Raw genomic sequence first — 12,083 nt, 5'->3', positions numbered from 1 at the left:
TAATTTTGGTGCTGCTAAATCAGACCATTAAAAAAGACCCTTACTAAATCTCAATCTTATAAATCAAGGTAGCATCCCCTCTCTTTATCACTGACCTGTCATATTTGAAACATATTTAAAACAAAACAAAACAAAACAAAAAAAAAGGTGTAACTCCTTGGGTTTTGACTAATTGGACCACTCTGTGATTCTTATGATTATTCTAGAAGACAATTTCTCCCTTTTTTTTTTAAAAACACTGGTGCAAATAGATCAATTCAAGCACATCTTTCTTTCACAGATTAAAAAGAGCAAAATGTGTACACCCATTTAAGGCCACACGTTAACAAGGCAAACCTGGTTGTGTGTACAGACCAGGGAATGAGGGGCTGAAGAGCCCTGCTGCAGAAATAGGGCTGGGGGTCCTTGTGAATGGCAAGCTGAAAATGAGTCATTGTGCCCCGGCAGCCAGAGGGCCAACCCTGTCCTGGGGTGCATCAGGAACAGCATCACAGCCAGGCAAGGGAGGGGGTTGTCCCTCTCTGCTCTGAGCTGGGGCGGCTTCACCTCGAATATTGTGTGTGGTTTCTCGGGCAAAACAATATAAAAAAGATCTTAAGATCTTAGAGAGCATCCAAAGGAAGGCAATGAAAATGGTGAAGGGTCTGGGGGGGAAGCTGTATGAGCAGCAGCTGAGGTCACTCAGTCTGTTCAGCCTGGAGGAGACTGAAGGCAGACTTTCAACATCCCCATGAGGGAAAAAGAAAGCAGAAGGGCAGGTACCAATCTCTTCACTCAGGTGAGCAGTGACAGGACTCGAGGGAGCAGCCAGAAGTTGTGTCAGGAGAGGTTTAGGTTAGTTAGCAGGAAAGATTCTTCACCCAGAGGGTGGCTGGGCACTGCAACAGGCTTCCAAGAGAAGCGGTCACAGCAACAATCCTGTCTGAGTTCAAGAAATGACTGGACAGCACTCTCAGGCATATGGTGTGATTTTTGGGATGTCCTGCACAGGGCCAGGAGTTGGACTCCATCATCCTGATGGATCAGTTCCAACTTAGCATAGTCCAACATTCTATGATTAAGTTGTTTAGATTCAGACAACGTACACAGAAATAGTGCACAACTGGTTCACCCTACACAACTTGCTCAATCATAAACCATCTGGAGCATACCTTTTCCTAATGCTTGTGCCTGACATGGAGACAAAGACCACCAGCATCTTTGTCTGGGTCAGTGCACTTGGTGCACTTTGTATTGCACTAAACACTTTGCAATAAATACAAAGAGTGGATCTTCAAAAAACTTTGAAGAAACTGTGTCCCTTAAATTCTTTCTGAAATTAACCAAACACAGATGAATGGATCTCATGAGAAGGAAAGGAAACAAGCTGTTTTGAAGTGGAAGTAACGGCAACTTTATGACAAACTGATATTCATGACATTGAAAAATTAAAAGTTTAAAGTACAGTTGCTCTACTCAGTTCAAGAACAAGTGTGTATATACAATAGTCAATATAAATGATAGAGTGGTTTGGTTGAAAGAAGCCTTAAAGATCACCTAGTTCCAACCCCTCCTCCCATGGGCAAGCACACTTTCCACTATATTGGGTTGCTCAAAGCCCCCTCCAACCTGGCCTTGAACACTTCCAGAGATGAGGCAGCCACAGCTTCTCTAGGCAAAGCTCAGAGGTCATGGTTAATCATCTGCCAAGCTGATTTACACAGAAATATAGAAACACCCATTTTTTAAAAAGGCCAGGAAATTAAATGACATTGAAGTACACATTAACCATCTAAAGCAGCCAGCCAGCTTATATTTCACCTTTCTTAAGCTTCATAGAAAATGTGTGGCACAGGAAAAATTTTACAAGAAGAATTAATCTGTTCCCCATCTCACACCTCCTTCCTTCTTCAGTCAAGGCTTCTCATTTCCGAACTTTGCTTTGTTAGGGGTTGTCTAATGAGAAATTTAAATGTACTGATTTTTCACCAAACTCTGGTTTGGTGAAAAATCCTATAAAAATGATTTGGCAGAAGGGAAGTTTACACCTGCCTATTTAAACAATCTCAAATATATGTTAATATTTAAAATGCAATCAAAGTGAATAAAGTGACTACATAAAGGTAGTAGTTAGTTGAAGTCTTTTCTTGAAAAAGTGCAAGTATAAACAACTACCAACTCTTTAAACAAAGCATCCAGATTTACATTTAAGTAGCTTAGTCATCTGTGCACCACAGCCAAGGTCAGAGCCTCCTCAGTTTCCCAAAGGTCACCATCTCCTCCTGCTGCCCCTGTGGCTCAGATTCTGTATTACCCATCTGCAGATCCTACAGTTTTCTGCCACCAAATGGCCTGGTCATCCTTTGCCTGGCTGAACACTTGTGCAGTTTGCTCAGCATCAGGCTCAGCACAAGTGAGGAGGGCAGGGGGAACAGCAGGTGGGATGGAAACAGGAGCAAGTCATGAACCAGGCAAAATCCTATGCAAAATCCCACTCCCAGGACTTCACTGCACAGAATGCAGAACAAACACTAAGCTCTAAAGGAATGGAGTGTGAGTCCAACTAGTTTCAAGTTTCTCCCTCAGAGAGAGCTGGTTTATTCCACTAATAATTTCCCAGCAATTTCTACACCACATTTTTAATATCTGGTTTTCCAAATGCTTACTTACATTTAAAAGATGTCATCATAGCTGAAGGTGGGTTAACGTTCTCTTTTTCTTCTCTTCTTTGACCATGTGGAAAATTGTCATGCTTTCGTTTTCTGAACCCACCTGATCCTAATAAATAGAAGACAGACACAAAAAAACCACAAAAAACAAACAAACAAACCAAAACAAACAAACAAACAAAAACTTAAAAATACAGTTTTGCCAGAACATAAGGAGCACCACAATGCTCTCTTCAGAGCATTCCTGACAGCATTCCACAGGACAGAATAAGGTAACTGGATGAACCTTATTATCAACTGATGCCAGCTTCACATTATCATGTTACTTTTTGTACCACATTGCCAGTGAATATTAGAAAAAAAAAATCTATTTCAATGGAAGAGTGTGGCAGAAACCTAAACCTTTTTTTTGTAAGGTGTTTGGGTCTTCATACCCTTTTATGATGTCTTGCTGTAAGTGAATGGTTGCATAGGAATCCTTGTGTGAACAAGGACCTACAGGATTAGACCTTTCTTCTTCTTTTTTTTCCCCCTAACTATTTTAAATATTCAGTTTGAAACTAGTCAATAAACCTGCAAGTTTTTGTTACTGTGATTTATGTCATGGGTCTCCAGTAACCAGAAAAAGAAGTAAGGCACAATTTAAGCAACTACCCCTATTCAGATGTGTTAGGTTTAGCTCCTGCAGGGTAACTTCTTAGGTGCTTACCCTCTGCCCATTAACCAGTTTCTTCTCTGAATGTAGCTGCTCATTCCAGCTGCTTCGTGTGCCTCTTCCTTAACCCTCCTTTTCCATACCCAAAATTCATCTCTTTTGGACTATGTTTTACTCCCAATGTACACCCTCTGTTGTTTCTTCCTTTTATCCTTCCTTCACCTTGGACTAACTCATTGTGTCACCCACTCCTCCCTCCCTCTCCCTCCTTTTGGTGACAGCTGGACACTGCTCCTAACAGAGCCCAAAATCTGGCAAACTTGAATACAGGCATACTTTTTGAATACATGAAGTTCTCTCAATTTCCTTGTAAGAAGAACCAAGGGAACACTGGATTTTAAAATGTTTCCGCTTAATTGTTTATTATCCCAAACCAAAACCAGAAGTGGGCGTAGCTACTTTCTTAAAGAGGAAAATGAAAATAATTTTTTCCTTCTTTTCTGTTGGACAGGAGTTCAGGGTTTTGTTTTTCCTATAGCAGTCAAAAACATAAAATGCACCCCTTTGAAAGAGTGCTGAAGGGAGGCCTGTGTGATTCTCGGTGGTGCCAAGCAGCAGGACAAGAGGCAAAGGCAGAAACCAATGCTCAGGAAGTTCCATTCTTCCTGAATATGAGGGAGAACTTTACTCTGCAGGTGACTGAGCACTGGAACAGGTTGTCCTAAGAGGTTGTGGAGTCTCCCTCAGTGGAGATGTTCAAGAACCATCTGGACACAATCCTGTGCCAGGTGCTCTGGGATGACCCTGCCTGAGCAGGGAGCTTGGAACAGAGGACCCCCTGTGGTCCCTTCCAGCCTGACCCGTTCTGTGACTCTGATTCTGTGACTGCCAGGGCTAAACCAACACACAGGCGGCAGAACAAGCTGTAAAAAATATGTATTTCACATACATACTATGCTAGGTATATAAGATTATATATATATATATACAGACACATACTATACTGAATCGTTAGCACAAGCGCTTTACAGGCCTCACACACTCAGCTTCCCTCATTGGCATCTGCTTTTCCACCCCCAGGGATGCAGATCCCTATAGCCAGGTTCTCTGGCGCACCCGTACAACGGGAAGGAGGGCACCCACGAAGGAAAGGTCAGGGACACCCGCGAAGGAGCGGCAGTGCGAGTGTCACGACACAGCCGAAGGGCACCGCCGGGCACGGCAGGGGCTCCGCACCCCCGTCCCCTCCGAGCCGCGGGGCCTCCCCGCGGTTCCGCCGGCTCCAGCTCCTCACGCCTCGGTCTCCTGAGGTGGGAAGGGGAGGGGAGGGGAGGGACGGAGACATCACCTTCCTTGCCGCTCATCCCGGAGCCGCGGCCGCGCAGCGTCCCCCCGGCAACCCGCAGCGACCCCGCGCGCCGCCAGGGCCCCGCCGCGCCGCCCCCGCGCTCCCGGCGCCGTGGAGGGACGCCGCGCGGGCGCCTGACGGCGAAACTCCAAGCAGGCGGAAGGAGCCCGGCCCGCCGCCCGCGGCGCGGAGCCCTGGCGACGGGGAGCGTGATTCGGACGCTGGTGCTCGTGAAATCGGGGCAACGCCGAGGCCGGGCCGTGCCTCCGAGAAGGCGACTCCGTGGGCAGCTAGTGTGCGACCCCGTCGCGGGGCCTCACCGCCCGCGGCACGACGGGACTTGTAGTGCCGGGCGGGGCGGCGGCGTGGTCGGAGTGCGGCCGGGGAGCTGTGCCGTTGTCTGCCCGCCGTCTCGCCGGTGGCCGGCGTGTCCCGCCACCGGCGCAGCGCCGGTCCGCGGCTTGGACCCGCAGGAAACCAGCGACATTTCTCAGCCCAGACCCGCATAAAGCGGCTGTCATGTCGCATTCCCCTCACCCCCCGACTGTCTCCTTACTGCCCCTTTCTTCCCTGGCATGCCAGGACTACGGTGCTTCCACAGAATCACAGAATCCGTTGGGTTAAAAAAGACCTCTGAGGTAATCGAGTCCAACCTATGGCTGAACCCCACCATGTCAACCAGACCATGGCTCTGAGTGCCACGTCCAGTCTTAAAACACTTCCAGGAATGGTGACTCCACCACCTTCCCGGGGCAGCCCATCCCAATGTCCAATAGCGACATTCTTTCTGTGAAGAAATTCCTCCTCATGTCCAACATAAACCTTCCCTGGCACAGCTTGAGACCGTGTCCTCTGCTTGCTGCCTGTCCACGCTTGTCTCCTTAGTGCCCGTTTGCTCCCTGGCTTGGTCAGGATCCAGGTGCTTTCCTTCCAGGCAAGGTGAACGGGAGCGCACCTCCAGCGCAGCACCAGGTGCCGTGTTACTCCCCTTAGTGCCCACCCACCTCGTGTGCCAGGGGAAAGAGCCCAGGGAGGATGGCAAAGTGACACTGAGACAGGGGCTGGAAACTGGAGACACTAACTGTTACACTGAAAAGATCTGATAGTGAAGCCACTTGATATCAGGAAAAGAAATCTAAGCAGCAAATGTAGCTGTTGGGACAGAGGCAAATTCCCAAACCCAGGTTATTTGCATCCTATGTTTAGTCAGGCCTGGTAAAAACTGTGTTTCCTCTACTTGAGGCTTAGTGTGAGTGTTCTCAGGAGACACTGCAGGACTGAGCACAAAGGAGATGGATGCACACTGCAAATATTTCCCAGCACAGAGGGCACTTCATGATGCTTCATTTCTTATAATGATGAGCTACAAAACATCTGCTTGCCCACTAGATTCGTACTTCCCTACACATGCATCCTGATGCATTCCTCGACATGTTTAAAATAGGGATGGGTCTTGCAAACCCCCAAACCAAAAGGTTCGCAAATCATTAGTCTTGCTGCTCTGCTGCTAGATCTCATTTCTTGTCACAGCTGTTGCCTGTTTTAGTAGCTGGATTCCCAAGGAAACAAAGCTCATATGAGCACAAAGGCGGAGTGCTTGCAGCCTTTGTGTGTGGGTGTGCGTGTGTGCCTGTCCTTCCTCCCCACCCTTAATAATTTTTTAATCTGTTGGTCAACTGGTCGATCTGATTTGACAGAGGGAAAGAGCCTCCAGGAGTGATTATAAACATCCTGAATAAGGAAAAAATTTTGGGTGGAACTTGCACCTTACTAGAAACCAGATAAGCCCAGCTGTGAAATGCAAATGCTTCAGAGTCCAAAGCTAGCAGAGCCCACCCTTCGGGAATTAGCCGCGACATTAGCCTAGTATCAGGTCTTTTGCATTTTACAAATAAACAAAGACAGTTTTTGACAAACTTGAATATCAGACAAATCCATCAAAAGATTCAGGAGGTCAGTAAATCACCTAACACAGATAGCAGAGGAGTAGAACTTCGAGAGTGAGCTTTAAACTCTCCAGGCAGCCAAGCAGAAGTTGCTGAAATCTGGTGCTTTCAACTATTGAGAACGCGTGACTATCATGCAGTGTTCAAAATTATTCAGAGGTGTAACATAAAACCTCTCTCCAATTTCCTAATCTGAGAAAACAGATTTCAATCACCCTTGAAAAACAGAGGACAAAGAGGATCACAGCAGAACTTCCTCAGGCCTGATCTGCATATTGAGTTGTGCAACAGCTTGATTGCTGCCCTACCAGCTGCACAGGAGATTTCTACTTTCTATGGGGCAAAATCAGGACATGAAATGATTTGTGTCAGTGTTATCGCTGCACACATTCAGGCACAGCCTTTTGTTTTAGAAGATGTACAAAACTGCTTTTGGAAACACATACTTTTTTTTTTTTTTTTTTTTTTTTTTTTTAACTGTGCTATTTCCCTGTTCTTGGCAGCTCTTTGGACAAAAAGCAGAGTTGTTTTGGTTATATTGATGTCACAGGAGAGTGGAAAGAGTGCTTGCTTTTGAATGATTCCCAGCAGTGGAGAATTTTCAGCCAAGTGAAGGGAGTGAAGGTCAGGTCTTCAGCTGATTTCTGATGGATTTAATGACATTTTGCACGTGCACTGAGATACTCAACTTGTTTGACATCAATGGGATGTTGTGAAAAAGAACTGGTTGGGGTTTTTTTCTGAAACAATCCACTTAAATGTGGCTGTGTTAAACCACTTTGGTAACAGGTTAGTTGCAATATTTTTCATTTTCTTCTACCTGGTATTTAAACCTTTCCCCTTCCCCTTACAGTTTTGTGTTCTTTATGCCTGAAGACAATGGCACCTGCACCTCCACAGGTGTGAAGGTGGAATAGCAACATTTTGAAGGAGGAATTAGTAGGAGAAAGAATTTGGGGTAGGGCAAAACCCCCAAACAAGCTAACAACAAACCAACAAGGTTTTCTCAGACACCTAAGGTGACACTAAGATGTTGTGTATGGGTTGCACATCACTGTGCTCCAGATCCTAAGACGAGGTTGGTAATTCAGCTTTCACATGGAAAAGAAGTGTTTTCCAAGACTCAGGGCTGTGAGGACAGTGCAGGAGTGCATGGACCAGACAGGATCTGAGCCTTTCTGAATGGGGAAACCAGCTGAAAACAACCACTGTAAAGGGGTTGGAACTTCTCCATTCATTTTATCCCTGAAGTCTGCTGCTTGGAGAAATGAACTACTTCAGTACCACTCCTACACAATGTCCTTCTGTGAGGTTTCTGGTCCTCTGCAGTACTACCGGCAGAGACCACCTTGAAATGGCACTCAAGGGAGCTGGAAAGGACTCCTTCCTTTACTGTAAAAGACCGACTTTAACACTGACTCAGCTGTGAAGGGCAGATAGAGGAGTATGGTGGAGCCAGCTCAAGAACCACACTAGTGAGACTGCTTCAACACCTACAGCTTCAAGTAGTAGAGCTGCAGAAGTAGGACCCAGGTGATTTGTCAGACACATGAAATTACCATTTTTATGTGCTCTCAATCATTTTGGTGTAGCTCTGTGGAAACTGTTTAAGATCCCTGGGATCCCTGGCAGAGCTCATGGTGTAGCTCTTCATGCCCGTGTCGCTTGTAGAGCTTTAAAGACAAATGCTATCTTTGTGGTGCCCTCGCATGTTTAAATAACCACTCTGGGAATGTTTCCTAAAGTTTCTGCTAAAGCAGAATAGCACTATGGATAGTTAGAGCTGGAATTATCCTGGCATATCCTTTGGGGTTTCATTGTATCTCATGACATGGCAGTAGTACTCTTAGAGCAAGATTGTGAGGTTGCCTTGGAGATGGAGGGCTTAGCCACGGGGCAAGCTGTCACACCGAAACGTTCCCATTAGCCAGGGTAACTGTGAATGCTTTCCACAAACAATTGAGTGAAGTGAAGTGACAAAAAGCTTATGAAACGGTCACAGGGGAATTGCATAAACTGGGGTCAGATGTTCAATTTGAGACTGTCCCATGACCGAGGAGTTTCGCAGCTGGTTGACAAAAGGAAGCGGGAGGTCAGCTGGTCTCTAGTTGTTATAACAGCAACCTGTTATGTTTCTCAGGCAACAGAGATGCCCACAGCAGTGGCAGGATGGATCAGGAGGATGATTTCCTCATTTCCTGGAATAAGGTTTGAAAGTTGTGAATATTTTTCTGCTGGTAGAATCTGAGATTTCAGGATCCAAGTGCTAATACACCATGGTGCAGCCTTTGAGTGGATCAACAGGAAGACTTAAAGAATGAACCACTGATTTAGCTGACTTGTAAACGAGTGAGTGGAAAAAAGGACAGAGAGAAACCACAGATTTGCAGCACCATCCATCTGGGAAAAAAAAAAAAAAAAAAAAAAAAAAAAAAAAAAAAAAAAAAAAAAAAAAAAGAGAGAGACCAAACTATGCATTGCCTTTATTCCTAATGTTTAGTTTATATCTTCCAAGGGAAAACTGGCAAGTGACCGGCTGTGAATAATGTACCCATGGGGAAAATTTGTTTCTAAACATGAACAGTTAGTGCCTGGCTTATGTCTGGGTGGGTGTGCTGGCTATTTCATAAAGATTTCATTCTACTGAGGCAACCACATAAAAGAATTGCTTTGGAGGAATTCAAGGTGAGAATATATTTATTTTGCATCAACACCAACACCCTTAATGCAGTAGAAGTGAAATGCAGAGATTTACCTTTCTCCTTCATCTCTCCCATGTCCTGCTCTGTGTCTGAGCTCCTTGCAAAGTCCAACTGAAATGGTATGATCCTTTGTATTTCTAGCTGCTCCAGATTGGCTTGGTCGATTAAATAGTGGGGTTTTCTGCCACAGCATGGAGGCAGGACAGAGAAAATGTAACAGCTAAAGTTATAGTGTTGCAGTTTTGGAAAAAATGCTGGTGGAGTAAGAGCTGCAAACAAAGAAAATCTAAAACATTTCCTTCAGCTTTGGGAGTCAGAAAAGTGAGGGAACCTGAGGGTGTGGCTCTTGTCAGAAACGGTAAATCCAATTATATAACAGCAAAATTTGCTTGGGTGTTTTTTTTTTGTTTGGTTGGTTTTGGTATGCATGCCTAGGTTTCTCATCTGAACTATATGAACCTTAAAGAATCTCAGATACTTTTCAATTCCTACAGCCCTCAGGACCTCTGTGCCCCTGCACTGCAGTGCCAAATACATATTCTCCTTCACCCTCTTGGTCCTCTCCAATGCTGCAGTTTGGAAGTAATGGCTCTTGGCAAAGGAGTTAATCTGATATATCTGCACTTAACTCTCTATGAGAAGGAATCTGAGAATGGCCTTTGTGTCTAGATCTGAGAGAGGCAATATATTATATTATATATGGAAAGCCCTTATTCATGCCTATGTAAATCAGGAATAATTATCTCTAAATTGGGTGCCATTGAGATGACTATCAAGTCTTGAGAATTCCCAATTTTCAGAATATTTTATGCTGTGGTATAGGTAGGGCCAAAAAAACACAGCAAGGCTTAGGTAGTTAGAGAAATGCTTTCCTAACAATTCCCACCAAAAAGTTCTGTTAAAAAAGCAGTTAAGGTTGCTCCAGGGCAAAACACACCCACACAAGAAATGACAGGTTAGGGGAACCTTCCCTGCATAAGGTATCCTGCACACCTCATGTTAACCACTCCCAGTGACAGACTCCAAACCCCAACAAGAAGTTCCCCTTGTTATGCAGGATAAAGAAACAAACTGAACACCTCCTACATGCTTCAGTGCAAAACCCTCTGGCTTTTGTAACACTAACATTAGCAGCTGGTGCATGTGGAGAGTCTACGGTGATTAAAGGGGGAAAATGGAGATTAAGTGCCCCCTGAGCATAGGCTCTGTTGGTACTGCTGGTCTCAGGGACCTTCTGTGACTTCATCAGACTCTGTTTTTTCTGTGGTTGGCCACTCCACTTAGTAGACCCCTTCCACAATGTAGAGCTGAAGAGCCATCTGTTGCTTTTTATTAGCCTGGATAATGAGCTATTTGATATACTTACACCAGAATAAATCTTTTCCCTTGCTGAAAAAATAGCTACATCTGCACCAGGTATTTGTATGCAGCTTCTTCTAAATGATTTATTCCCAGTTGGGCCAGAAAAGATTTTATGTGAAAGCTGTTTTGTCACCCAACACTATGGGGTGGAAGGATGGTGATACAAAGTTGTAATTATGATTAAAGCTTTATTTTTTAAGCAGAATTTTATGATTGGCATAGCATACAATTCTGTGACCAGAATAGAACAGGTTGCTTATAATTAGAATCAGCATATCACAATTTTCTAGGTAGCTTAGCACAAAATTCGTATCAACTCTAAGGTTGGCTTACAGTTCCTAATCACCTGGATGCTCTGCAGAATGGGTCAAATCTTAGTACTCTGCTTGTGGTATCAATATAATAATAATAATAATAATAATAATAATAATAATAATAATAATAATAATAATAAAAACATGTGGAAAAATATTAATCACTCACTCAGAAATTGGGGGGAAGCAGATGATGGTGGAAATATCCCTGACCACAGGGAGATAATGGGTTTTGCTGTCCAGCAGCAACTGTGGTCCAAGTCCCACTTTGGTCTCATGACTGCTTGATTTTATAGACAGTGCTCTGTGTTCTGCCACACCTCCCTGTTTTGTGATGGTGTCATCACAACCTGAGTGCCTGGGACCTTCAAGACTGATAAGGAAGGAAGAAAGAAGTGAACCCAGTGCCCAGGAACCTTGAGGCTGATAGGGAAGAGGGAGAAGAATTCTGTCTGGTGCTTGGGACCTTCCAGACCTGATGAGGAAGGGAAAGGAGACTGATACATAACCAGTTTGATCACAGACAATAGCCATTTGCCTTTTTAACTGGCATTAGTTAAACTAGCCCTATTTTGAGGGGTCAAGAACAGGGGGTGCCAGTTACAGACTTGTATTGAAGAAGCCTTTGCTTCAGAGTGTGTGGTGGTCTTCCATCTACTTTCCTACATAGCTTTTTACCTTCCCACACCTAGTGGCTACTTTCATCCAAGTTTATTCTGCTCCAGTGGGTCACAGTGACCAGTACTGAGAGGTTTCACCTGGTTGTTTAAATGCTAACACAGAGTTAATTCTGCATTTATACCCAGGTGCTCTGGAACAATATTTTGGCATCACACTAATAGGCTTTGTCTGCTGCCCCTGTGCCACGGGGCTTGTGAGTCTTCTCATCCTCTGCAGAAAGGCAAACCTGTGTTGGTCCAAGCACAGAAACCAGATTTTTTTATGCTTGGTCTCAGGGGCGGGTTTTGACACAGCTGCATCAAAATAAAGAGTTAAAGATGAGTAGAGAAAGTACACTTGTGTTACAGACCTATGTCCATTCAAAATTATCTGGAGAAGACGTAGTAGTCTAACAATGTCATTTTGTATCATGGGTAATGATGACCTT

General features: G+C 44.7%; 1 protein-coding gene across 3 annotated transcripts in view; it reads right to left on the bottom strand.

Moving 5' to 3' along the window:
* TSNAX (translin associated factor X) overlaps positions 1-12,083 on the bottom strand; it is a 57,013-nt gene that overhangs the window by 21,217 nt on the left and 23,713 nt on the right. For 2 of the 3 annotated variants that reach the window (XM_066178772.1, XM_066178770.1), the window contains exon 2: positions 2,650-2,757. In XM_066178772.1, coding sequence (XP_066034869.1) covers positions 2,650-2,668 — 19 coding nt within the window. In that variant the 5' untranslated portion in view covers positions 2,669-2,757. Of the gene's footprint in view, positions 1-2,649; positions 2,758-4,651; positions 4,750-12,083 lie in introns of those variants that run through there. The other variant, XM_066178771.1, reaches the window with a different exon arrangement.

Source organism: Chamaea fasciata, unplaced genomic scaffold (genome assembly GCF_029207755.1).
Source record: "Chamaea fasciata isolate MVZ Bird 193981 ecotype frontalis unplaced genomic scaffold, bChaFas1.0.hap1 SCAF_3, whole genome shotgun sequence".
Taxonomy (NCBI): Eukaryota; Metazoa; Chordata; class Aves; order Passeriformes; family Sylviidae; genus Chamaea; species Chamaea fasciata.
This window is presented reverse-complemented; position numbering and strand designations above follow the sequence as displayed.